The sequence below is a fragment of the Hipposideros armiger genome, unplaced genomic scaffold, assembly GCF_001890085.2.
Source record: "Hipposideros armiger isolate ML-2016 unplaced genomic scaffold, ASM189008v1 scaffold_93, whole genome shotgun sequence".
Classification (NCBI taxonomy): domain Eukaryota; kingdom Metazoa; phylum Chordata; class Mammalia; order Chiroptera; family Hipposideridae; genus Hipposideros; species Hipposideros armiger.
In genome coordinates, this window is record NW_017731443.1 from 1685335 (window position 1) to 1709072 (window position 23738).

The 23738-nt window shown below is 58.0% G+C and overlaps 1 protein-coding gene across 4 annotated transcripts; it reads right to left on the reverse strand.

Moving 5' to 3' along the window:
- Nucleotides 1–45: 45 nt before the first annotated feature.
- Nucleotides 46–23380, reverse strand: PCNX3 (pecanex 3). 4 transcript variants are annotated; one of them, XM_019645215.1, is made up of 35 exons: nucleotides 22729–23380; nucleotides 22167–22354; nucleotides 21828–21927; nucleotides 21669–21708; nucleotides 21474–21569; nucleotides 20113–21237; nucleotides 19480–19603; nucleotides 19223–19398; nucleotides 18656–18746; nucleotides 18137–18272; nucleotides 16790–16950; nucleotides 15848–16001; nucleotides 14278–14310; nucleotides 13836–14007; nucleotides 13622–13732; nucleotides 13230–13321; nucleotides 12966–13075; nucleotides 12697–12802; nucleotides 12497–12589; nucleotides 12223–12373; nucleotides 11247–11391; nucleotides 10727–10904; nucleotides 9589–9697; nucleotides 9304–9433; nucleotides 8833–8891; nucleotides 8514–8729; nucleotides 7573–7826; nucleotides 3001–3231; nucleotides 2745–2848; nucleotides 2303–2450; nucleotides 1965–2195; nucleotides 1613–1887; nucleotides 1111–1244; nucleotides 729–1027; nucleotides 46–651 (listed from the first exon to the last, which is right to left on the reverse strand). In XM_019645215.1, exons 1-35 carry the CDS (start codon nucleotides 22879–22881, stop codon nucleotides 457–459), a joined length of 6120 nt encoding a protein of 2039 aa, XP_019500760.1. In that variant the 5' UTR covers nucleotides 22882–23380; the 3' UTR covers nucleotides 46–456. The 4 variants fall into 4 exon arrangements, with proteins under 4 accessions (XP_019500760.1, XP_019500762.1, XP_019500761.1 ...); XM_019645217.1 differs by having other exon boundaries at nucleotides 16790–16911; nucleotides 19223–19401; XM_019645216.1 differs by having other exon boundaries at nucleotides 16790–16932; nucleotides 19223–19401.
- Nucleotides 23381–23738: the final 358 nt, after the last annotated feature.

Sequence of the window (23738 nt, forward strand, 5' to 3'; positions counted from 1 at the left end):
GGCTACCTCCACCCAAACATTCCCAAGATAGAATAAACTGCCAACCAAAATCAAAAATAGTGTTATTAATTCTGGTGTCTCCAAAGCACAAAAAAAAGAAAAGAAAAAAGAAACCACCCTTCCCACATTTCAGCCCCAGATCCAGGCCGAGGGGCTGCCCTGGCAGGCAGTGCAGGCCTAGAGGTCAAGTCAGTCCTGGCCATGGGCTTGAAGCGGGACCAGCCCATGGGTTTGGCTCTTAGGGCCTGGCTGGAAGGCTGCCTGCTTCAGTTTGGGCCCAGGCCCTGGACTAGGGATGAGAGATCAGGGGTCAAGGTCAGAGGTCTGGGCCACTCAGTTCCGGTGCTCTGGCTAAGGCAGCCAGAGGTCAGGGTTCACATGTGGAAGCTAAAGCCACTCAGTTCTGTGGTCCAGCAGAGAGGGCCCGAGGCTGGGATCCAGAAAGCACTGGGTCACTCAGTACTGGTGCTCCAGCAGAGGCTGGGCAGCCGGGCTCTCGCGCTCCTCAGCAGGGGCAGACCAGTCGCCTGGGGCCCCTGTGGGTGTTCCACTCTCAGGAGCACTGCTGTCCAAGCAAGGAATGTCCTGGGCTGCTCTGGGGGGTGAGGCGTCGGTGCTGATATCAGGGCTGAGGCTGAGGTCTAGGGGCGCCTGGGGAGGTGAGACAGGTTGGTGAAAGAGCAGACCTGAGCTGCCCAGGACCCTGCCCTCCCCCACAGGACCCTTACCTGAGATTTGGGGGTGCCTCCTTTGGGGCTCCCTGAGGCTGGCTCCCCCTCGGATCCCCCCAGCCCCTTCCGACCCCCCAGGCTCCACTTCCCACTGGGACCCTCAGAACAGAGGAGACCAGGGCCAGGGGGCTTTGAGGGCCGGGGACCCTCAGTGGGGGTGGGCGAAGCAGGGGGCAGTCCAGGGAGCCGAGGGGGGGGCCACTGCAGCAGAGGAGGGGGGCGCCCATCACCAGAACCACTCAGGGAGGGCCGTGGGCCCCAGCCAGGGCCTGGTGGGAGGGGTTGTTCGCCGCTGCCTGTAGGAGACAGATAAAAGGGCAGAGACCTCAGCTAGGTTGTCTCCCTCACCTACTGGTTCAGCCCATCCTTGCCAGCTCACCTGCTGTGTTCTCAGGTGTGGGGTGTGCCAAGGGGGGGTTATTGCTGAGGGAGGTCAAGCCACTGCCTCCACCACAGTCCGAGTCATCCACATTCCCACCACTATTGCAGCCAGCACCACAGCCCTTATGAAGCCTGGGGTGGGGGGAGACGAAGAAGTTGGCAGGGGTAGGGCCAGAGTCCTCACAAGCAGAAGTCCTCAGCCCTAGGACAAGTCACCTAACATCCCTGAGCGCCAAGATCCTGTTTCTACGAGATTTTGCCATCTATTTTGCAGGGTCTTTTCAGGAAGGCATTATCAATGGCTCTTAAGACTAACGGCCACCTTCAGCTGGTGGGGCAGCTGGAGACTGCAGCTCTGGGAGGGGACCAGCTCTCAGGGGTCCATCCTGGCCCAGCACCTCCTCACTGAGATCTCGGAGAGGCTGGCTTAATCGCTCTGAGCCTCAGCTTCCCGCTCCATGAACCCAGCCTCCTGGGTTGGGGTGGTGATGAAAGCTCACCTCTCCCAGCTGCGCAGAAGCCAGCGGGCGATGGCACCCAGGCTGACGGGGCCACCCCACAGCGCTCGCAGCTGGGGGTGGCTGCCAGCCAGCGAGGTGGTGAGGGGCGACACGTAGATGGGGTAGCCAAGTGGCTGGTCGCAGGATGAGTTGATCATGTTGCGAAGCGCCTGCTTGGCATTCTGGATACTGCCGCGCTCAGGGTTGCGGTTGCGCAGAAACACCAGCTCCTGCTGCTGCCCCGCCCATAGACCGCGCACGCACTCGCGGTTAACCTGCAGGCGGCCACACGCAAGGGTCAGGGAGCCGACGCCAGGGAGGGGGCCGGGCTGGGTGCGTGGGCCATCCCCACCTTGATGACGCGGAAGCTGAGGTGGCGCCTGTTGAGCATGATTATCTTGTATTCATCGGAGGCGTCATCCAGGACGTGGCGCAGCGCCAGCAGCGAAGGTGTGTTGCTGAGGATGGCGCTGCGCCAGGCCGGGTCGCCCTCATGCGAGATGACCAGCCGCTCCTCGTTGGCTGCGATGGCATCATACAGAGCAGCCGGCTCCTCATACTCATCTGGGGATGTGAAGTGGTCCTGCGAGGAGAGCAGAAGGGCTAGGGTCAGTGGCCCCTGCCCTGGAGAGGGACTTCACTCCACCTCTCCCCTACCTGCCTGCCCTGCCGGGGCACACCTTTCCCTACCTGGTGAAGCTTGAGGGCCATGCGAACCCCAGGCGCCACTACACGGTGAAGCAGGTCCATGTCGGCAAAGACCCACTCGTCACGTGGGGAGGTGATGCGGAAGTCCCCCTTGAACAGGGCATGTAGGCCATAGAGGAAGGGCTCCAGGCTGGAAGAGGGGCAGGCAGATAGGTGAGTGCCCAGGTTCCTGAGCTCTGGCTCCACATGCAGTGGTCTGAGCTGAGACCATTCTTCATGCTGGATCTCAGTTTCTCCATCTTGACAAAGGTCCCAAGTCCCTCACAGGGAGGTGAGGAGCAGACAAGGTCACACAGCCTTGCCCATGAGAAGAGCCACAATGAAGAAAGGACTGAAGTGGTTCCTGGAGGCCCCTGGCCCAGAACTCTCTGCTAATGGGGTTGAAGGGAGAGTGGTAGGCCCTGCTGGACCTGTGAGCACTTACCTGGCAGACATGCTATGTGAGGCTGTCCCCAGGGCCCGGCGGCCCAGCACACACAGGCCAAAACACAGCGTGACCAGCGGCGAGTTCCAATCCTGGTCCACGGGCTGTGGCACAAGGACCCCCATCCCCAGAGCCCAGCTCAGACTTCGGACAGGGAACTTGGGGTGGGGTCTGGGGCCCAGGCTCAGGGAAGCTGAGGGTGAGAGGATCCCGCCCAGAGAGGGGAGAAAGCAGCCCAGGGTCGTGATGGCCGGACCTGGCTGCGCCGCGAGGCACAGTACTGGATCCACTCAAGGTGCACCGCGCAGAAGGAGGGCAGCGAGAGGCCAGAGAGGCGAAGGTCATAGTCCTCATCCACGCTCAGCGAGAAGGTGGGGTCCGAGTCAGCATAGCCAGGTGCCCGCACAGGCCGCAGGGCTGCTGCTATGCCCTCGTGGCCCAGCCACGCCTCCAGCTTGGGCGAGCGGCTCACATAGTAGATGATGCTCTGAGAGGAGAGGGCAGGCATCAGGGCTGGGCCAGTGACTGGAGCAGTGCCCTGGCGTGGCTACTGCAGGAGAAAGCGTTGGGGTAGAGAGGCTCCTCCCTTAGACTGAGCTGATGTCTGCTTCCTAGGACACTCATCCCGTGTCCTCTCTCAGCTCCGTGAAGCCATACAGGCAAGTCTGCTCATTTCCCCTATGCCACGGGGGGGAGGTGAGAAAGCGGACAGGTAGCACCCTTCCTTACAGAGCGTCCCCTGGAGAGTCCTGCACTGTGGCCAGTGCTTGCGTACTTGCTTCAGAAGATGCCCCATTTTGGGCCGGCCGAGTGGCGCATTGGTAAAGAGCTGGTTTGGGACGCCAGAGGGCCCCGGTTCGGATCCCACATGAGGGCCAGTGATACTGCCCCCTACAGCTAAGACGCTGAACAACAGCTCAACTTGGAGCTGGGCTGCTGTGAGTCGCCGGACGGCGGCGTAGGCTGCAACCACTGCTGCAGTGAGTTGCCATGGGCTACCATGTGTAGCCAGCAGCCAGCGGGAGTGGCCAGCAGCCACAGTGAGCTGCCGTCCAGAAGCCGGCGACTGATCTGCCTCTCCCGGGAAGAGTGCAATGATGGTGCCAACTTGGGCCAGTGAAGCAACGTCCTCCACAACTAGACTGAAGAACAAAATGACAGCAACTTGTCTGTTCCCCTTACCCCAATTCCCCAGCGCTGTTCCAATTCCCCAATAAAAATCTCTAAAAAAAAAAAAAGATGCCCCATTTTAAAGGGAAACTGAGGCTCAGACGGTAGACCTGCCTAAGGTTAAACACCAGGGTAGACTGAGCTGGGATTGCAGTCGTGAGACCTTCACTACCATGATGCTGTGGGATGCAGATCTCAGAGGCCTTGGAAGGTCAGGCTGAGGTAGTGGGGCTGGCTGCGGGCCAGTGGGGCCTAAGTGCTTAGGGGTCACAGGTCTCTTTAGGCAGCTGGAGTGTGACAGCCACAGGGCCTCCCCTCAGGAAAAAGGCATCCTGTGCCCAAAGTCAGGGGCTCCTGGCCTCCTTAAGACACTGCTGGTTTCTAAGCAGGGGTTGGGCTAATGGACAAGAGCTTTTGGAAGGCAGGCCGCTGGCACAGGCAGCATGAATCGGTGTCAGTGAGCCTGGCAGCTGGCAGCCAGTGAGATTACTGGGATTCCAAGTGCCATCCTGGGATGGTGCCACCGGGATTGGCCCTCTGTCTGGGGAAAGGGCGGGAAGTCCAGGGCTGGGAAGGGTGGTACAGCTGGCCATGAATAGAAGGGGCACCCAGGCAGTAGGGGTGTCCAGCAGGGTGACTATGGTCGGGCATGGAGAGGCCAAAAGCCCGGGCAGGATGACCATAGAACAAGCTGGGAAAAGCCAAGGGCCTCAAATAGCTCCCTGGAGGACACTGGGAGGCCATGGCTATGGGTGGAACCTCATCAGTTCCAAGCACATGGGGGCTTACCTGGCAGGTGGAAACCTGGCCCCAGTATCACCTTAGTGGTGGGCAGGTGGGTGGACAGTTTGGAGAGGTCTGGCTGCCCCCTTAGTAAGAGGAAGGGGGACCAGGACCCTAATGGAATGAGTAGAGGTAGGATGCCTGTGGGGTCACAGAGGGCTCCAGGCACAACAGCTTCTGGTTAACTTTCTTGCCCAGAGGGCACCTCCAGCCTGGGCCCAACACAGCCTCCAAGAACCAAAAAAGAAAACCCTCAAGGGTGTGGGGAGGAGCTGGCCTGGCATATAGTAAGTCCTCTATTAATTTTTGCCATCGCCAGTGTTGTGTGGAACTTCAGCTATCCTGGGACCCGGCCCTCGGAGTGGTTCTCAGCTGTCACAGCTCCCAACTTTGAGCATTTGTGGGGAGTCAGGCTCTGCTCCACGTAGGCCAGCTCATTGAATCCTCACAGGTCTCACAACCATGGCAACTTTTCTTCTCTCATCCCCACCTAACTGCAGGGACAGGTCTGTGAACCTGTTTCCTCAGCTATAAAAGGGGCCAATTAGGGCCAGCCGAGTGGCTCAGTTGGTTAAGAGTGCGAGCTCTGAGCAACAGGGTCACCGGTTTGATTCTCACATGGGCCAGTGAGCTGCACCTGAGCTGGTAAGAGCGCGTGCTCTTAGCAGCAAGGTTGCCTGTTCGACAACCATATGGCATGGTGAGCTGTGCCTCCCCCGCAACTAAGACAGAACACAGCACCTTGAGCTGTGAGCAGCCGCAAGCTGCCAACTGCCGGATGGCTCAGTGTGCAACAAGGTTGCCGGTTCAACTCCCGCACTTCCCCTCGCAACTAAGATTGAAAGTGGCGACTGGACTTGGAGCTGAACTTGCGTCCTCCACAACTAAGACGAAAGGATAACAACTTGACTTGGAACTGATGGGATCTGGAAAAAACACAATGGTTCCCCTTCTCCAATTCCCCAACACTGTTCCCCTCCCCAATAATAATCTTTAAAATAAATAAATAAATAAATAAATAAATAAATAAATAAATAGATAGATAGATAAATAAATAAATAAAAGGGGCCAATTACACCAGCCCTGCTTCTTCCAAGGGTTGCTAAAAGGATCAAACAGGATAATGAAGATGCCTGTGCTTGGAAATGTTGCGACGACGCCAAGGCTTGGCTGCAGGCAGATGTGGAACCAGTGTCTTTGTGGCTGTGGGGTTTGGATTGAGTCTGTCACCTAACTGTACTCAGTGACTCTCGCAGAAGGGCAAGGTGCGGGAGGAGGTGCCGAGGGGGGCTGAAGCGGCACAGGAAGGGCTCTGCCTGGTCTGCCAACCCTAAGGGCTGGACAGGATACATCTCTGAACTGCCCCAAACCTGAGGGGCTGCCCTGTACACCTGCTGCCCTCAAGGCCCTGCACTTGGCAGCCCCAATTGATCTTTCCAAACTACACCCCATACTCCATCTTTGGTGGATCCCTTCTCTAAGTCCTCTGGACATCGCTACCGGCTCAGATTCTGCTCAGCCTTTGGGGAAGCCGTGGCAGGTTGGCTTCCTTATGGGATGATACACTTGGCAGACGGAGCTCCTCTCAGCTTGCTAACCTGGGCCTAGCGGGGTGCCTGGTGCAAAGCCCTGAGAAGACTGCACTGGCTTTGAGCTGGGCTTTTGGGAGGCAGCAGGGTGACCTGGGCAAGAGCACCTTTCTTGAGATAGGAAGGCGGCCAGGACTGTGACCTCTGGGTGACCAGGGGCTGGGAATGTCCCTGTCTGGACCATAGCATCTTTCTTTGTTAAAGTGAGGGGTGGGGGGCTCACACACCCTTCCCCAGGAGTGGGTGGGTAGACAGAAAAACAACAGAGAAATTACAGCTTCTCTGATGTGTGACATGGGATGTCCATGGGAGGCAAAAGGACAGCTGGGGGATGCACAAGACTGTCCTTGAAGATCAGGTGGGCAGGCTCACCCAGGCCCCAACAGGTCACCCATCCAGGCCCTACAAAGGGAGCCCCAGGGCAAATGCTACGAGGGCACGAGGGGACCTGGACTGTGTCCACCAACCCATCCCATACCCGTAAGCTTCCTTATTCTAGGGGCCACAAAGCCTCACAGTTCCTGTCATGTCATAGAACTACAATAGTCCCTACTTCTTAAGGGGAGAAATTAAGGCATGGCAAGGGAGGTGACATCCCAGGCTTCCCAGAACAACCCCCACCATACCCACAAGTCTCGAGACCCTCAGGCTGGGCGTGGAGCACCTGGGCTGAGACAGGGGGGCCTAGGCCCAGTCGAAGCCTAGCCCTGCCACTTGCTTCCCCTCCACAAGCCGACTTCTACATCTGAGACTGGAGGACGTGTCCTGGAGGGTGTGGTGGGCTTCCTTCAGCTCAGGAGAGGTGCCTGACACAGAGCCTGCCCCTCGGCAAACACCACTGCCTGGCAGCTGCTCCTGTGACTGTCATGAACACCACCACTGTTAGCATTATTGTCACTCTGTGCTGATGGGGTGTGGAGCAGGGGGCCTGGTGGTCTGAAAGGCTGGCCTCAGCAACTGCCCTTCCCAGGACCAGCAGCCCAATTCAGGGATCTGTGCATGTGTTGCCCACCTACCTCCAATACTCACTGCCCAGGTGAGCCTTCTGGTAGGAGGTGACAGGGAGCCCTCACCCTGGGCACCCCACTGTCAGAGCCACACAGGCCACTGGGGCCCCCAAGGCCCATTGTCCAGAGTGGCATTTTGAGGATGCTTCAACTCCCTGAGGCCTCTGCGTCCCCTGGGCCAAAGAGTCTCCCAACAATCCAGAAGATGAAACTTGGAGTGTACCTGGTCAGTGAGCGTTCCCCAGCAGGGTCCCTGGGGCCCAGCTGCCACTGCCGTACCTTGACATAGTAGGTGATGAGGATCTTGCGGAGATCGAAGACCTGCAGCATGGAGGCTGCGTTGTTGTCGCTGATGCTGTAGCCTTCTAGCACGTACTTGCTGGCCGTCACCTCCCAGGCTAGCCAGCGCTGCCCAAAGGCTGCATTGAAGGACAGGACCCGAGGCAGGTGGCCAGGCTCACAGCAGCAGCAGCCCTCATCCTCCTCCACGCCCTCTGTGATGGCCTCCACCTCACGCTGCTGACAGTATGTACCTGCAAGGGAGGGGTGCCTAGTCAGGGGGCCACTAGGACATCCCTGCCTGCCTCCTCCCCAGCAACTGCCCAGGCATGGCAGTTGGAAGCCTGTGCCATTCACCCTCCCCACCAGGATGCTGTGTGAGTAAATTAACAAACGAGCCCCTTTCTCCTCCTGACTCCCAGTGGCCACAGGGGGGTTAGAGGAGGGGAACAGGGCTCCGGTCCCTTGTTTACAGAGACAAAGACTGAAGTTCCATGAGGAGTGACTTGCTCAGGTTCATGGTGCTCATTAGCTGTGCTTAGAGCTGCTCTGCACCCTTAGGAACCTCTTCTGAGATAGACACCTAATGCGCACGTCTTTCTGAGGGCAAGGAACTAGCTCCCTCACCAGGGGTTACCCACAGCGCCCCACCTGGACCAAGCCCAAGACCACAGAGCAGGCCAGCGGGAGCTGGTGGGAGAACCCAGAGCTTCAGGTCCAAGCTCTCACTCACCACAGCAGCCTATTCAGTCACTAGACTCAAAATCAGAGCAGGGACAGGGTGTGGCCAAAGGAGACCGTGCCACCTCTCCGCTCAGACTGGCAAACCCAGGTCCAGGCAGAGTGCCTTGCTCAAGGCCACCCAGCAAACCAGGGCAGAGCTGGACTAGAATCCAGCCCTCACACACTATGAGGCCACACGACAAGGCCCTGCGGCTCACCCCGGAACTCAAGGCCACGCAGCTGGAAGGTGACGAGGCCATTGCCAACCTCGATGAGGTGTACCAGGGCGTTGAGGTAGTCGGAAGCCAGGACGAAGCAGTCGCCGGGCCCATAGTTGCCCCAGCGGCCCAGCACCAGGTCCCCACACAGCGTGTGCTGCAGCGAGCGTGTCAAGTGCTCATAGAAAATGGAGTTGAGGTTGTTGTCGTCAGCGCCTGGAACCCAGGACAGACAGACAAGCGGACAAAGTGACAAGTAAGGGAGGTTCCCTCCCCAGGAGGACCCGCCCAAAAGTGCCCTGGGTGGCTGGGTACACACCGGGGTTTCGGTCCAGCTGTGTGACCAGGCGGGTGTTGGAATGATCCACACGTTTAGTGCTGTTCAGAGAGCGACAACACAGTTGACCCAGGCGGTGAGGCTGCCGAGGGTTCAGTGACGATTCCCGCCGGGCCACCACTGCATCCTCCCCAAGCCTACACTCCTGGCTCTGGGCAGATGCCGTGACAGCCCCATTACCCAGGAGGCTGAGGCTCAAAGACAGGAGGGGACTCATCCAGAACCACATAGCCAAGAAGCCCAGGGTGTGAGCCCAAGGCCTTGGCCTGGCCTGGGTTTTGCCCCCATCAGATCAGCCACCTGAAGACACCGTGTTAGACACTCAGCCCTGTTGCGGTCCCGTCCCTGTGCCCCATCGGGTCTGGGCTCCCAACTCCTCCCTCAGGCCCAGCAACCTTCCCTGTTCCATCTGGGGTCCCTCTGAGCAACATGCCTGTCTCCCAGGAGACTCACTTGTAGTCGCGCTCCCAGAACTTGAGGGGCCGCGCATAGGACATGATGAAGACAGCGCTGCCCAGTAGGGGGTTGAGGGGCGTGGAGAAGAGTGCAGAGAGCAGGGCCTGAACGAACAGCATGGCCGAGTCTGGGCACGAGTCAAGGAGGTGGCCAGCACACTGGACCCTCCCTGGCCCCCCTCACCACCCCACAACTCCCGTCAACCCTCCCCAAAGCCCCCCATCCCAGGCCACGGTCCTCCCTGCACACCCCCACCCAGGCAGTGGGCGGTCGGCTGGATACGTGGCACGGCAAAGGGCTGGGCAAAAGCGTGGAAAGCCGAGCCCCAGGTGATCTGCCAGGGTGCGATGTAGGTCAGCACAAAGCGCAGCTTGTACAGCAGGTCCCACAGCTGGCAGGGTCCAACAGGGCGAAGGTAAGAGACACAAGGTCATTCACAGAGCTGGGGTCTACCAAGTGCCACTCAAGAGCTTTGGTTCTACCCCATTGGCTGCCCACGTGGAAGTCAAGCTCAAGATCACTCCCAGTCCTTTCCAGACCTGGCTCAAAGCACCTGTTAGCATTAGCAACCCCCGACAAAGCAAGTACTTTAAGGGGGCATTAGCCATCTAATCTGTACAACCACCCGAGGAGCTTCCCGTTGCCGTCTCATTTCACAAATGGGAAAGTTGAGATGCAGAGAAAGTAAAACAGGTAAATGACTTGCTCAGGCCAGGCTTCTGTCAGTGATGAAGCTGGGCCTTGACTATGGTGCTGAAAGTCAAGAGATAGTCATAGGTCCTGCCCTCAGAAGGGGAGACAGTTTAGATCTTCACTATCCTGGGACAGACCAGAAAACCAGACTAGAATGTCCGTGTGAGTAAAAAAAGGCTCAGGCCTGTGCTGGGGTCCCATTGCAGGCCTCCAGTGCAGTGCCAGGGAACAATCCTTTGTTCAACATGACCCCCACAACCCGATATAAAAAGCCCACAGACTGGCAGAACAGTCTATATATACCCAGGCCCTAGGGGCTTCTGAAACTCAGCTCTTAACTAGGCTCCAGGAACGTGGCTGGCAAAGGGGCAGAGCTCAGAGGTTGGTATCGAGGACAAGGCCAAGTTCTATCTTAACGGCTTACGAGGAAGATGGTCAAGTATCATGATTTAGAGAAAGAGCTGCAAAGTCAGAAAGACCTAAATTCAAATACCGGCTGGCCACCAATTCTCCCGGGGACCCGAGGCAAGTCACTTAACCTCTTTAACCCACAGCTTCCTCTCTGCCCCTAGAGGAGCTGCTGCAAAGGCCTACAGTGGGGCTAATGTGGAACAGTAGCCACGAGGGGCACAGGCCCCTGGTGAAGTCATGTCCCCACCCCCACCAAGGCAGAAGAGCTCTTCTCCCGCTGCACAGCCTGGAGCCTGTGACTTGGCCACCAGCTCACCTTGCTGCAGAGCAGGGACATAAGGAAGTAGTCGAGCAGAAAGCCCTGGGAGAGGCGCGGGTAGTCGAAGTGGAAGAGCAGGACCGTGAAGGCCAAGGTCAGGTACTGCTGGGGTGGGCAGCAGAAGGCCGAGCGCAGCAGCTTCAGCCCAGCCACGGTCATCAGCAGTGCCCGGCAGCTATAGGTGAGGGGCAGGTGTTAGGTGCCCAGCATGGGCTCAGGGGACAGTGGGTGTGGTGCCCACCCCTCGCTAGCCCCGGCCTGGGCTCTGCAGGGCTGGCCCTGCTCTCTTGGGCCAATGATTCTTAGTCTCTGCCTTCTAATGGGATCACCCCTTTTAGACACATTTGGGGGACACATCTGCTTTCAAAGAGGCAACTGCCTCAACGGAAAGAATGTCAGAAGCTGGGGTCCTACTTTAGCTTGTTGGGCAACTGAGGCAGGTCTCATTCCCTCCCTGGGCCTCCCTTTCCCCATGTGTCACATGGGAATGTAGATGGAGGGATGGGGCGGTCCTCACTAGAGGCAGAACTTGTCTGGGTGGCTGACAACAGTGTGGGCATCCACGGTGAGGGCGTTGAGCACCACGGCAGGGTAGATGAGGTACTTCTCGACGCACTGCAGGCCGGCATACAGCTTCTCAAACCACATCACCTGGGCAGCGCCTGCAGCAGAAGTTGGGACTGCTGGCCAGCACCTGGCCCTCCACACTCCCCTCCCACTGCGGGGTCAGGACAGATGTGCCCTCGGAGGAAACCTGGAGGGAGGGCCGACCACAGGATGTGGGGTTCCAGATCCCTAGAGACTTTGGGTGAGGAACGTGATCTTGGGCAGCAGCTCAAATGAAGGTGATGAGGCCCAGGTAAGGCATGTTAGGGGCTTAGGGAAGGGGCTTAGGGAAGGTGCTCAAAGGGCTGACAAGGACATCCCAGATGCCCACCATAGCCAGGGCAGGCTGGGTGAGTGAAGCCAAGTACACAGTGACCCTGAGCTGCAAGGCCCTTTGGAAGGGGCCATTATCACTTGGCTCAAGCTAACTGTAGTCACATGGAGATGCTGGCCCTGTGGGCGAAACCTTTCATTGTTTACGAAAAACAAAGCCTATGGATCTTCATATAGGAAATCCAGATGTTTAAATACAGTCTCAAGGGTGTGTTGGTTGACCGCCCACGTTTCTGGTCCACTGGTAAACAGTTTGTAATTCTGGACAAGAGAGCCCTTTAAGGCCCTGGAATTTTTCCATCTCCTCAGAGAACACAGGGCGAGCAGAAAAGGGCTGAGCAAGCAGGGTGAGAACAGAGCAGGGAACAAGCAGGAGCCCAGCAGGCAGAAGAGGGCACAGAGAGCAGTGAAGCTGACAGGGTGGCACAGTAGAGGCTGCCCCCTGCTGGTACTCTCTGAGCAGAGAGGACGCGCTCCCATCATGCTGTAGTCAGCAGGGAAATCAGGGCGGGTGGGGGTGGGGTGGGGGGTCCCAGCCCACAGGCGGCACTCACCGCGCACTTCATACTGGCTGTACTCCAGTGGCTTCAGCACAGGCTGCGACAGGCAGAACCACGGCAGCTGTTTACGGAGCTGAGGCAGCAGGTAATGTGTGAAGAAGCCCACAGCCCCAGCCAATGCGTACAACACGAACCCCAGCACCGACTGCAAGAGAGAGAGGCTGGAGGCTTAGCCAAGGGCCCACAGGGGGCCTGGGCACAGGCTCGGCCACGGCTGCCCAGGGCCCTCAGGTTGAGCGGGTTCCTGCGAGGCCTGTGCCACACGAACCTTCAGGGCAATGAAGACGGTGCTGGCACTGATGGCGAAGGTGAGTATGGCGATCACCACACACATCACCAGGTCAGAGTGCAGGACCTCGCGCTGCAGGGCCGAGAAAAACCAGTGTGGGTGCACGCCACCCAGTGGCTGACCACATCCCCTCTCAGCCCCCCACCCTGAAACTAGAGCCCCACACTCCGGCCCCTCACCACTGACTGGCGCATCTTGTCTGGCAGTGGGTCTGGGGGCTCGGCCCGGGCTGTCTCCAAGCTCCGCTCCTCTAGCTCAGGAAAGAGCTTGCTTCGGATCAGAGACCTGGGGTGGGTAAGAAGAGTCAGGGGCCCAGGTCTGGGGAGAGCTCCACTCCTCCCAGGATCAGTCAGTGACAGGCACATGCACAGACCCTCCAACCCTTGCCATGCAAAGACACACACACACCAACACACGTGTGCGCGCACAGGCACATGCAGGCACCCACCAGAGCACAGTGGGGTCACTGCTCTGCCGGCTCAGGTGGTAGGACAGCGCCACCAGGAGGCCACAGAAGACCGAGAAGAGGACAGGGACGTGCTGCTCCGGCCAAGGAGTCTGGGGAGAGAACCCATGCCGGTCAGGAGAGGTAAGGATAAGCATGAGGGTGGGGGTGCCCCCCATGGCAGAAGCCTTTGCTGAGCCCAATTCACAGCCCTGTCCCAACAACTCCCTGGGTCTCAGCATGCCCCCACCCCCCAGGTCATCCTACCTTGATGGCCCCGAGGCAAAAGCCATAGAGAAGGGCAGCAGCCAGCAGACTACGGGAGAGGCTGAAGACCGCAGTGAGTGGGCTGGTAGCAGCTGCAAGGTGAGACACAGCAGCTAAAGCTCTACACCTACCTGATGGCACCCCACCTCACCCCGCTCCACTGCCCCTCCACTCCCAGAGCCTAAACCCCCTGGGGCCCCAGCCCAAGAGGCCTCTAGAGCTCCTGGCATTCTCTTGCCTGGGAGGGAAGGAGAGGAGACCTGGGCTCTTAGAATCTACAGGATCAATGTGGGAGAAGGTTCAGCAAAGAACTGGAGCCACAGACCCAATCTGTGGGCCCTCCTGGGCCCCACACTGCCCCTCAACCCCCAAGCCGACTGTGGGCATCATACCTGTGCCCCCAAAGCCGTGCATATCTATCTGCTCCAGCAGGTACATGAGACAGGTGTTGACCTGGGGCAGGAGGCCCAGGAGGAAGACGAACGGGAAGCACAAGGTGAACACTGGCAGGAGAAAAAGCGAGGGCCCAGTCAGCCTGCGAGCTGCCCCTGGGCCCATCCTTGGGACCTTGCTCTCCCACGCCACTGCAGTCCTGCCCAGTCTCACCAGTGGCCACGTCACGGGCACAGAAGAAGAAGGAGGCGGAAAAGAGCGTGAGGCCGTAGAGGGAGACGGGCGGGAAGGGCTGAGCCGAGCCCAGGGCATCCAGCAGCCAGATGAGCAGACAGCAGATGCAGAAGTAAACAGGCCGGCTGTATGCAATCACCCAGTTGTGGCCCTGGGGAGTGGGCCCGTGAGGAGCCAGGTCTCCCCCACTGACAACCCTGCACGCATGTGCACACTCACGTATGCACATGCACACACAAACCCACACACCCCAGGCCTGACCCTGGACCCAAGACAGAAAGTCTGGCAGGGTGGGAGCAGTAGGACCGAGGACCTGGGGCCATGTGGGTGGTGAGGAAGCCCTGCCCTCCCCTAGCCAACCCCACCCCACCTGGTGTCAGCCCTGCCTCCTGGGCGCAGGCGCTGCTCTTCTGGTACTCACGTGCATGGGCGATGCCGCGTCAGGCTGGACACTCTGGAAGAGAAGAGAACTACATCAGCAACGAGAGCTGCGCTCAAAGCGGGTCAGAGTTCTACCCCTGGACTGTTACAAGTGATCAGGACAGGACCCTGAATTGTCCTAAGCCTCAGTTTTTATTTGTAAGATGAGAAACAGGCTACAGATTTTAGGCATCTTATTGGGTTGTCGGAAAAGTCATGACGCATGTTTGCAACAGATGGCACTAGTTCATTTTTGGAAGTGCTAGAGTCATTCGCATCTATGTTATTGCTTTGTCATTTAACAGCTGACAGTTCTAGCTTCATTCTAAAAAAAATTAGCGATTTGGTTGAGTTTTGGAGATTTTACAAATTAAAAATAGAAGACCAAACTGTGCATTTTTGCCATCTTTTACTGTTTTAGTTCCATAAAGGAAAGAATGTGCATCAAGCTTGTGAAAAGTTGCATAAAGTTTATGGTGACAATGCTCTACAAGAACATCAGCGCCAACGATGGTTTCCGAAATTCCATTATTTAGATCTCAACAACACTCCTCCATCAGGGAGGCCCACCGAGGTTGATGACGACAAAATAAAGGCATTGATCGAGTCAAATCCACTTTACACGACACAGGAGATTGCAGAAACATTGGCTATCCATCATTCAAGCATTCACGACCACCTGAAGAAGCTGGGATATGTAAGCAAGCTCGATATTTGGGTTCCGCATGACCTCAAAAAAGTTCATTTGACGGTGCGTATAAACATCTGCAATATGCTCATTAAACGTGAGGAAAACGATTCTTTTTTGAAGTGACTGATGACTGGTGATGAGAAGTGGATTGTTTACAACAATGTGGTGTGCAAACAGTCTTGGTCCCGACGTGATGATTTGCCTCAAACGACATCAAAAGCAGACATTCATCAGAGGAAGATTATGCTCTCAGTGTGGTGGGATTTTAAAGGTGTTGTGTTTTTCAAGCTCCTACCAAGGAACCAAACAATCAATTCGAATGTGTACTGTCGGCAATTGGACAGTTTGAACGAATCCATCATCCAGAAACATCCAGAGCTTGTTAGTTGTAAAGGGGTTGTGTTCCATGGCGACAACGCGAGACCACACACAAGTTTGATCACCCATAAAAAATGATTGGAGCTTGGATGGGATGTGTTGCCACACCCACCATACTCGCCTGACCTTGTGCTGTCAGACTTCCACTTGTTTTGCTCTCTTTACAACTCCTTGCGTGGTATAACGTTCAATTCAGATGAGGCTATAAATCAGCACGTTGTTCAGTTTTTCACCAATAAAGACAGGTCCTTCTATGAACGAGGAATTATGAAGCTCACCGAAAGATGGCTAAAGGTTGTCGAACAAAATGGGCAATATATCATTGATTGATCTTCGTTCTTTATATAAATAAATGACCTTTGAAAAACATACACAAAATACGTCATGACTTTTCCAACAACCCAGTATTTGCTTTCTAACTCACCCCTCTCAAGATGGGTCATGGGAAGGGGGGGCGTCTGGGAAGAGGTGGGGGGAGGACAGCCAGGGAGCCAGACCTGACCTTCAGCAGGGAATACTGGCAGGAGGCGATGACCAGGCAGAACTGGAAGACCCAGATGTCGGTGAAGAAGCCCTTGAGTAGCAACAAGTAGCCCAGGAAGGCGACCAGGCTGCTCAGGCCGACGCCGAGAATGTTCTCCAGCAGCCCCCGCGTCCTGGAGAGACAGAAGGGTCAGGGCGTACCCACCTCCTCACCAGCTAGGGAGGCAAGGAGTGGGGGGCAGAACCTGGCCACAAAGGCCCTCATCTGGGCCTGTGCCCACACCAGCCCACACCCTCTGAATACCCCCAATCCTATGACCTCTCGGGCGGGGCCAGGTTGCACCTGCTCTAGAAAGCCACCCTGTGGCTACCCTGCATCCCAATCTTTGCCCCCTGTAGACCCTGAGGATTCCAGGTGCCACCACTCCAGGGACCTGTCCATCTCCAGCTCAGGCATGCCACACTATACACACAGGCAGTACCCAACACATGGCAATCACAGTGCTTGGAGAAACCAAGAGCGCAGGAAGCCAGGACATGGGTTCTAGGCCAAAATTGACCACACAGACAATAAAAGTCAGCTGACTTCTCTATCTGACTTCCTGGGCCTCAGTTTCCCCTGAGAAATGGGAAGCCTGAGACGAATGGTTTGTCAGCTTTCTGAGACTACAGGACTTCAGTTTTACCAAATCTACCACAAAAACAAAACAAACAGGAAGTTTGTTTTAAGCAGAACTTTGGGAAAGATGGGGTGACTAGAGCAACACCACTTGGCCACCCCTTTGCACCCCAGAGGAACCAAAAGAAACCCCACTGCAGACTCCAGCTCTCGATGCACCCTCAGTGACCCCCAGCAGTCAGGTTCTCTGACGCCAGGATGGCCTCACGTGTTTGCAAAGTCTAGAAGGCCAGGGGCCAGGGATGTTCCAGGAATTGGGGGCTGAGGCAGGTGGGCACTCACCGGTCCAACAGGGCCAGAAGGGCGAGCCGCTCGTAGCGCACAGAGGTCCAGCGGCCGGGGAAAAGCCAGCACTTGTAGCTGTGCTGGGCACGGGGTGGTGCCTCCTCCATCAGCGTCTGCTCCTGGGATTCGTGCAGGGAGTCCTGGTCCAGCAGGTCAAACTGCAGTCCCCACAGCCGCGGCCATCAGCCCCTCACCCCCTACATGGTTCACCGCCACCCCTACCTCCCAACGCATTGGTTGGTCAACCATCTCCTCCAGCACCAAAAGTCTCCACTTTCTAGTGGCCCTGGGGCCTGCCTGGATCTTCCATTGCAAGGATCTGCTCCTTGCTCCAGGTTCTCAGGACATGGCTCAATGGCTGCTGGGGACTTCTGGGGCTGCCAGGGGCCAGAGTTACTAGCTCCCATGTCTCAGGCAGCACCTCCTGCCCCTTCCTGGGCTCAGTGAAATCCACCTTGTCCTTTGGGACTCAGCATAAATGTTACCCACCTCCTGGACAGGGTCATCAGGGTCACTCTGACCAACCCACCCTGGTCCATAGGTGGGTGCTAATGCCAGTGCTATGAGGCCCTGGACTGCTTAACCTCTTTGGGCTTCTTGTGTTCTTCATTCAACAAGTACTTAGAGGGGACAACCGTGGGGCCCGGCACTGTGCTAGCCCTGGGGATACAATGGAGAGTCAAAGACGCATAGCCCCTGCCTCTGGAGATGGCAGTCAGCTGTGTGAGGACAACACTGCTACCCCATGTGAAGACTAAGAAGAATATATGCATCAGGCAAGGGTACATGTGGCACCTGGGCGATGCCTATGATCTGTTTATGGCCCTGGGTGTTAGATGCGTGGGCGCTTTTATGACTATTCTTTAAACTCTGAATTTTCATGTGTTCTCAGTACTTCCAACACTAGACTAACCCTGCAAATTATTGTCCAAGTCAGGACGTTTTTAGGCGTGAAAGGGACACTATTACTAACTGCTAAGTTAATAAGCACGAACAGTATCTCTAAGCTATTCCACACATCAGGTGCCCAGTCACCGTCTGGTAAGCTGAACTGCCCCTTTTGCAGGTATCATTGCAAACACCCATCATCTCCACTGACTGTGGGTCCCTCCAGGATAAAGAAGATAATCTAGGCGTGTCTGTTGAACAAGCGGCTCTTTGAACCATTCAGACCCAGGGCCTGCACACCCTGTGCCAGCCATCAAAGGTCAGGACAGACCCCGGAGGGTCCCTGGAGCCCTCACTCAGTGGCCTGTGCCTTCTGGTACCTGGGTGAGGGCTCAGTGATTTGCCCCCCTTACTGCCACCTTCCTGCAGGTCCCTCCCCGATGGTGGGCTCCTCACCTCGGGGATCTCCAGGGGCACTCGGCGCACTTGCATGCCCTGTAGAACCACAGGCCTTGGCTGCAGCAGGTTCAGGCCACCCGCCACCTCAGGGACATCGGCAGAGTGGAAGCTGGAGGAATGTGAGTGGCGGTCCCTGTGGGAATCATGGCCATGAGGATCAGGGCCATTGGTGAGCCCTGGGACAGAGCAGGGTTGAGGCTGACACCGGGCCATGACTAAGGGCCCAAGGGGGCTTCTCAGATACCCAGACGCATGGAAGAGGGGGGGTCCGGAGGAGGGAGGTGGCAGAAGTGCCTTCCTCCCAGACCCTGGGCTTCCTGGAAGGCTCTAGAAGCCTTCTGCTTGGAAGTGTCATGGAGCCACGGACCCAAGGGATCCCTGTAGACATGCCCTTCACTGTTCCTCACCCTCCTCTCCTCCTAGAGGTTTCTGAACTGCCACTTCCCCAGCCCAGAAGAAACAGAGAAAACTTCCCAGAAGTGGGAGCTCACACTTGGGAGACTACCGGAGACTCACCAGGTCCCATTGGCTGCCTGCTCCCCCTGCTGCCCGACGGGGTTCTCGTAGCCGCCGCCAGCCAACCCAAAGGTATAGGAACGCCGCACGCCTAGGACAGGGATGAGGAACACGAGACAGCATGTCAGGGACAGAACAAGGTCTGACCCATGTGGGCAACAGGGCCATCGAGAGAGGAAAAATCCTGTGCCACGTCCCTCTGGATGGCAGCCCAGCCTCTGAAGACAAGAGCTGGAGAGGAGAAGGCCAGCTGGTCAAGGGCCTCAGCCCTGCAGTCAGGCACTCTTGGTGTGGATCCCGTTTTATCACTCAGCCTGTGACTTTAGGCCGTGCCTCAGTTTCCTCCTCAGTAGAACGAGGATGATGAGACTACCTACAGCTCAGAAAGGATGCAAGCCTGACGTCAGGTGGTGCAGGTAAAGCGCTCACCACAGGGCCAAAGGGTAGCATGTGCCCAACAGTCAGCACTGCTGCTGAGATGATGAAGACCCTCAGCAAGAAAGAAAGAGGGGGCACTGGGCTGGCTGGGGTCAGAGGCTGAGCCACAGGACGTGGGGAGGGGCTCACCGCTCTCGTCGTAGAAGTAGTGCACGGCCCCCTCGGAGGTGTCATCAAAGGTGCAGGCTTCGTGCACGTTGGCGCCGGCCCGGGTGAGCAGCAGCGAGGAGGCGAAATGCAGGGCAGAGGGCAGTGTCAGTGCCCGGGAGTGGGAGGCAGCCCGGCCTCGCTGAGCCTCCTGCAGGCTGCTGGGGAGAGTCATCCACGGGTCAGCACCACCTAGAGCCAGCTGGCCCCTGGCCCTCTGACTGGCGGCAGGTACTCACCTGGGGGGTGAGCCCATGACAGATGCTGGAGGAGTGGGGTTGCTGCCTGCGTTGTGGCGTCTACGGATCGCCTGGGTCCGCCTCACACTGCTTGAGCGGTCCCGCTTGCCAGTCTCCTCAGTTGCTGCCCAGAGAGAGACCTCCAAGCATAAGTGACAGTGGCTTGGACAGAGATAGGGGTGGAGATAGGACAGGTGCTTCTGTCTGGAGATAGAGTCAAGCCCTAATCCAAACATGCCCTGGCTCTGGGCATGGTCACCAGCCAGGTCACCTAACCACTTGTGCCTCCGTTTCCACATTCGGAAATAAGGCCAGTATGACTGCCCTGCCCCACTGGTTGCCCAGGATAATGAATGTGGATGCTGAGAGTCCTCAAGAGGCAGAGGCTTCAGGTACTAACGGCAGGACCTGGAGAACGATGCCGGAGGTCCCTCTGCCTGTCTCCCCGTTGCTGCGGCCCTGCTTATCTGAGGGCTTTGGCAGACAATGTCACTCAATCACTGAATCCACATCCATCTGCTGCCTGAGATAGAGGCTGGGGTGACTCCGACCAGGTCCACTCGTCTGCCCCTTGCCCAGACTTAAGCCCCGACCTAACTCACCTCCCTCCCCAGCCCTGCAGCTGGCACTTACCTCCCCCGACAGCACCTTCCTCCTGCAGCTCCCCCCGCCAGCCAGGCTGGTTGGCAGCAGGTCCCCTGCGGGCCTCGGCAGGCAGCACGGCGGGCTCACCGGCAGCCTGCTCCACCCCTGCCTGGGCCTCCAGTTCAGCTTTGGAGCCAGCCAGGGGGGCCCTTAGGACATCACCCCCCGCTCCGTCCATGCTCAGCACACGGGCATGTGTTTTGGCGCTGGCAGTACTAGGCGTCCGCTGGGTCCCATAGGGCCGTTTGGGGGGCACAGCAGTCCCCTCCTCAGCCCCATGGGGGGCCCGTCGCTTCCGCCCCCCTGCTGCACCCCGGGAGCTCTCGGGGGAGTAACAGGAAGTAGAAGAGGAGCTGTCAGTACTGTAGCGGCGCTGAGATCGGAGGCTGGAAGCCGGGCTCAGCTCACTGCCCTCGCTGGTGTCTTCATCCTCAAAGAAGCCCCCGCCTTCCAGCAGGGGCCGCCGAGGGGCACGGCCAGGTGGGGAGTGTCTTCGTATGGGCGGCCGCCGTTTGCTAGGCCGGAGCAGGGCCAAATCCTTGGGCCGCACAACCAGGAGCGGCTCAGCTGGACCTGGCGGCGTCCCTGCTCCTATGACTGTGTCAAAGGAACGCAGTGTGTCATCTGAGGGAACTCCAGCATCTGGTGAGGCAGGCAGCTCAGCTTCAGAAGGTGGGTCTGTGTCGCTGCCCTCAGGGGCTTGCCCACCAGGGGGGCTGTCCAGGTGGGTTGAGTTGGTCTTCTCACTCTTAAAGCTACTCAACGTCTCCCTATCAGTGCCACTGAAGCAGGAATCTGAGGAGCCGGCTTTCTGGGGCGTGGGCTCTCCTGAGCCCCGCCGGTCCAGGGGCTGGTAGCCGCCCACTCCTCGGCGTTGTTCCCGCCGACTGCTGGTCCTCACCAGGGCCCGGTCAGGCCGGGTCAGGGTCAGGAAGCTCTTGCTCAGCTCCTGGCTGAGGCTCCCCTTCAGGAGGGGACTCATGGGAGTGTCAGCCACGCTGCTCCCACTCCACGGGGTTCCATCTCCAGCCAGGGGAGAACGTTCCGAAGAGTCCGTGCTGGGAAGAGAGGGGTCTGGCACAGCCCCTGGGGGCGTCTGGGAAACGTCTCCAACTGTCATAAGAAAGGGAGGCAGAACGTGAGTGAAGAGCCACTGAGAAAGGAACTGGTGGCTAAAGGGTCCTATGGTCTCTGCCTTCCCCTAGAGCCCAGCTGGGGTAAAACCCTGAGGAGGACCCATCCAGGAGAACAAAGAGAGCCCCAGGGTAGCGCAACTGAGTGACTCAGAGACACGACAGCTAGTGTTGCTGTCATATCATGCTATATCTTGCCATATCATGCCCACTCACTCAGTTTTTCCTGGGAGCTTAGCTTGAGCATCTCTCGATCGGCTGAGGTCATGATCACATTGTTGCTGCCCTGCTCCCGCACCAGCTCCTTGATGTCTGCAACCACGGCCCCAGAGTCATCAGCAGTACCCCAGGGCAGATGCGTGCCATCCCGTTCCACACCACCACCTTCAGCCCTGTGCAGCAGCCACTTACCTCTGAGGGGCCCAGAGTCCTCCATCCGGGGCAGCAACTCCTGAGCAAACAGAGAGAGGTGTGAAGGAACACAGACAGGAAGTAGGCTCAGGACATACCCATGGTGGGGATGGGCTCTCAGGAGAAGAGTGGGACAGGTTGAGGGCCAGGACCACTCACCGAGACCTGGTTGAAGCCAAACACGGAATGCTGGGAGCTACAACGTACTGGGGGTGTAGAACTCACTTTCCGAAACACTGTCATCTCCACTCCAGGATCCCTGGCAGTACAGAAAAGCTTCAGCATTCAGCTAACCTACCCTCTTTATCTAGTACTTCCTCTGCCATCCCCATTGCTTCTCTCTTCCCAAAGGTCCCCTTATAATTTCAGAACCAATTATAGCTCAAGTACTGAATTGCTCATGGAGCCAATGTTCCCTAAGCCCCTCCTCCATCCTCCAATGCTCAGGCCCAGACACCAAGAACCCTCAATCCCCAACAGAGCCCCGACCCCACCCACCTGAGCGGATTACTGTCCCCCTGGGCAGGCTCTTCCTCTGGCTCTCCCATGGTAGAGTTGCGCTTTTCCACAATCTCGCCCTGGTCGAACATGGCATGCAGCCGATAGTTCACAGTTTTGATGGTAGCAAAGATGACAGCCACTACAAGGCAGTACACACTGGCCACCATCAAGCTGGGAGGCAGGACCTGGAGGTGGCAGCAAGTCAGGTCTCTCCTCATGCAGCCCTGCCCCCATGGAGTGGACCTCCCACATCCATCAGGGTAGGGTTCACAAATTCAAAAGAAGACTTCATTACCCCTCTGTGAAACGAGTACAGTGACCCGACCAAAAGTTCTGTCTTCTAACCGGAGACAGATATTCCGTGAGGTGCTCAAGGTCACCCAGCCCAGGAAAGGAAAAATTTGGCTTCTCCTCCACACCCCCCAAATCTGCGGGGGTTCCTCTCTCCACACCACAGCGCCCAAGGCACAGTCCCGAATCCCTGCCAGGCCACCAACCCTTAGTGCCCATCTGCCCTCCCTTTCGCTGACGGGAGTTACAGGTGGTGGCAGCGTCTTACCATGTACAGCAAGAAGGGAAAGGTGAGCAGGAAGATCCAGACGTAGAGATGGAAGCAGTTGGAGAAGGTGCTCTGGTGTGGGTCGAAGAACCAACCGCCAGTGAGCGAGGCCCACACCCCCTGGCGCAGGATCTGTAACACCTGCGACCCCATGGCCCCGCCGCTGCTGCGCGCGCCCTCCTCCCGGGACCCTCATGGGGGCGGCCCCCGGCCCATGCCCCGCCTGGCGCCTGAGGGCCCCGGGGCCCGGCCTAAGCTCACGCCATGGCCTCCCCCGCTGGGGGAGAGGGGTCGGCGGGGCGAGAGTGCGGGCAGGGGGCGGGGTCGGCCAGGGCAGTCAGCGGTGCGAGGCCTGGGCGCGGCGACGGAGCCGCATCAGGGGCGGGGTCCGGGCCAGAACCCCCGGCCCAGAACTGCTCCGAGGAGCCGAGCCAGTAGGCAGGCGCGGGGCACGGGCCAGGCACTCGTCGGCGGCATCCAGAGGTGGGCGTGGGGTGGGTGGCCCGGAGGTGTAGGCGACAGCTCCCCGGCTCCGGCCCGGGGAGAGCCCCAGGACCCTGAGGTCCACTTCCGGGGTCACAGGTCACTCGCTTCGGTATCCGCGCTCGCTCCGCTTCTGCGGGAGCCAGCCCAAGGGGAAGGCCGGAAGAAGGAGCCGCGAGCCGCCAGCCTGCAGTGGCGCATGCGCCCAATAGGTTCAGTTGGGACCCGGAAAAGGAAAACCTGACGGCATGAATGCGCAAGCGCATGGAGGCGGTAGAGCGAAAAGAAGCGGGGGAGCTCTTTGGGCGTGCGCAGAGTCCGGGTCTAAGGGAAGAGACGATCTAAACGGTAGAAGGGCTTGAGCGCATGTGCACACCTAGGCGTTGCCAAATTAGCGAAAACCACTGGGCGGAACCAAAGGGATAGTTGAGTGGCCATTGGGTAATATAGCGGAGTTAATTGGCGCAAAGCTCTCCCAATGAGTTACAGGAGGCGGGGAAAAGGATGGAGGCGTGGACTCCCCAGGA

Excerpts from the sequence above, each read along its gene's own strand:
- PCNX3 (XM_019645214.1), bottom strand. The coding sequence starts at position 22,881 with ATGGGGTCGCAGGTGTTACAGATCCTGCGCCAGGGGGTGTGGGCCTCG. Across the intron at positions 21,238-21,473 it reads AAGCTCCCAGGAAAAACTGA|TTGGAGACGTTTCCCAGACG; the intron begins GTGAGTGGGCAT and ends TTCTTATGACAG. Across the intron at positions 2,849-3,000 it reads GTGCCTCGCGGCGCAGCCAG|CCCGTGGACCAGGATTGGAA; the intron begins GTCCGGCCATCA and ends CTTGTGCCACAG.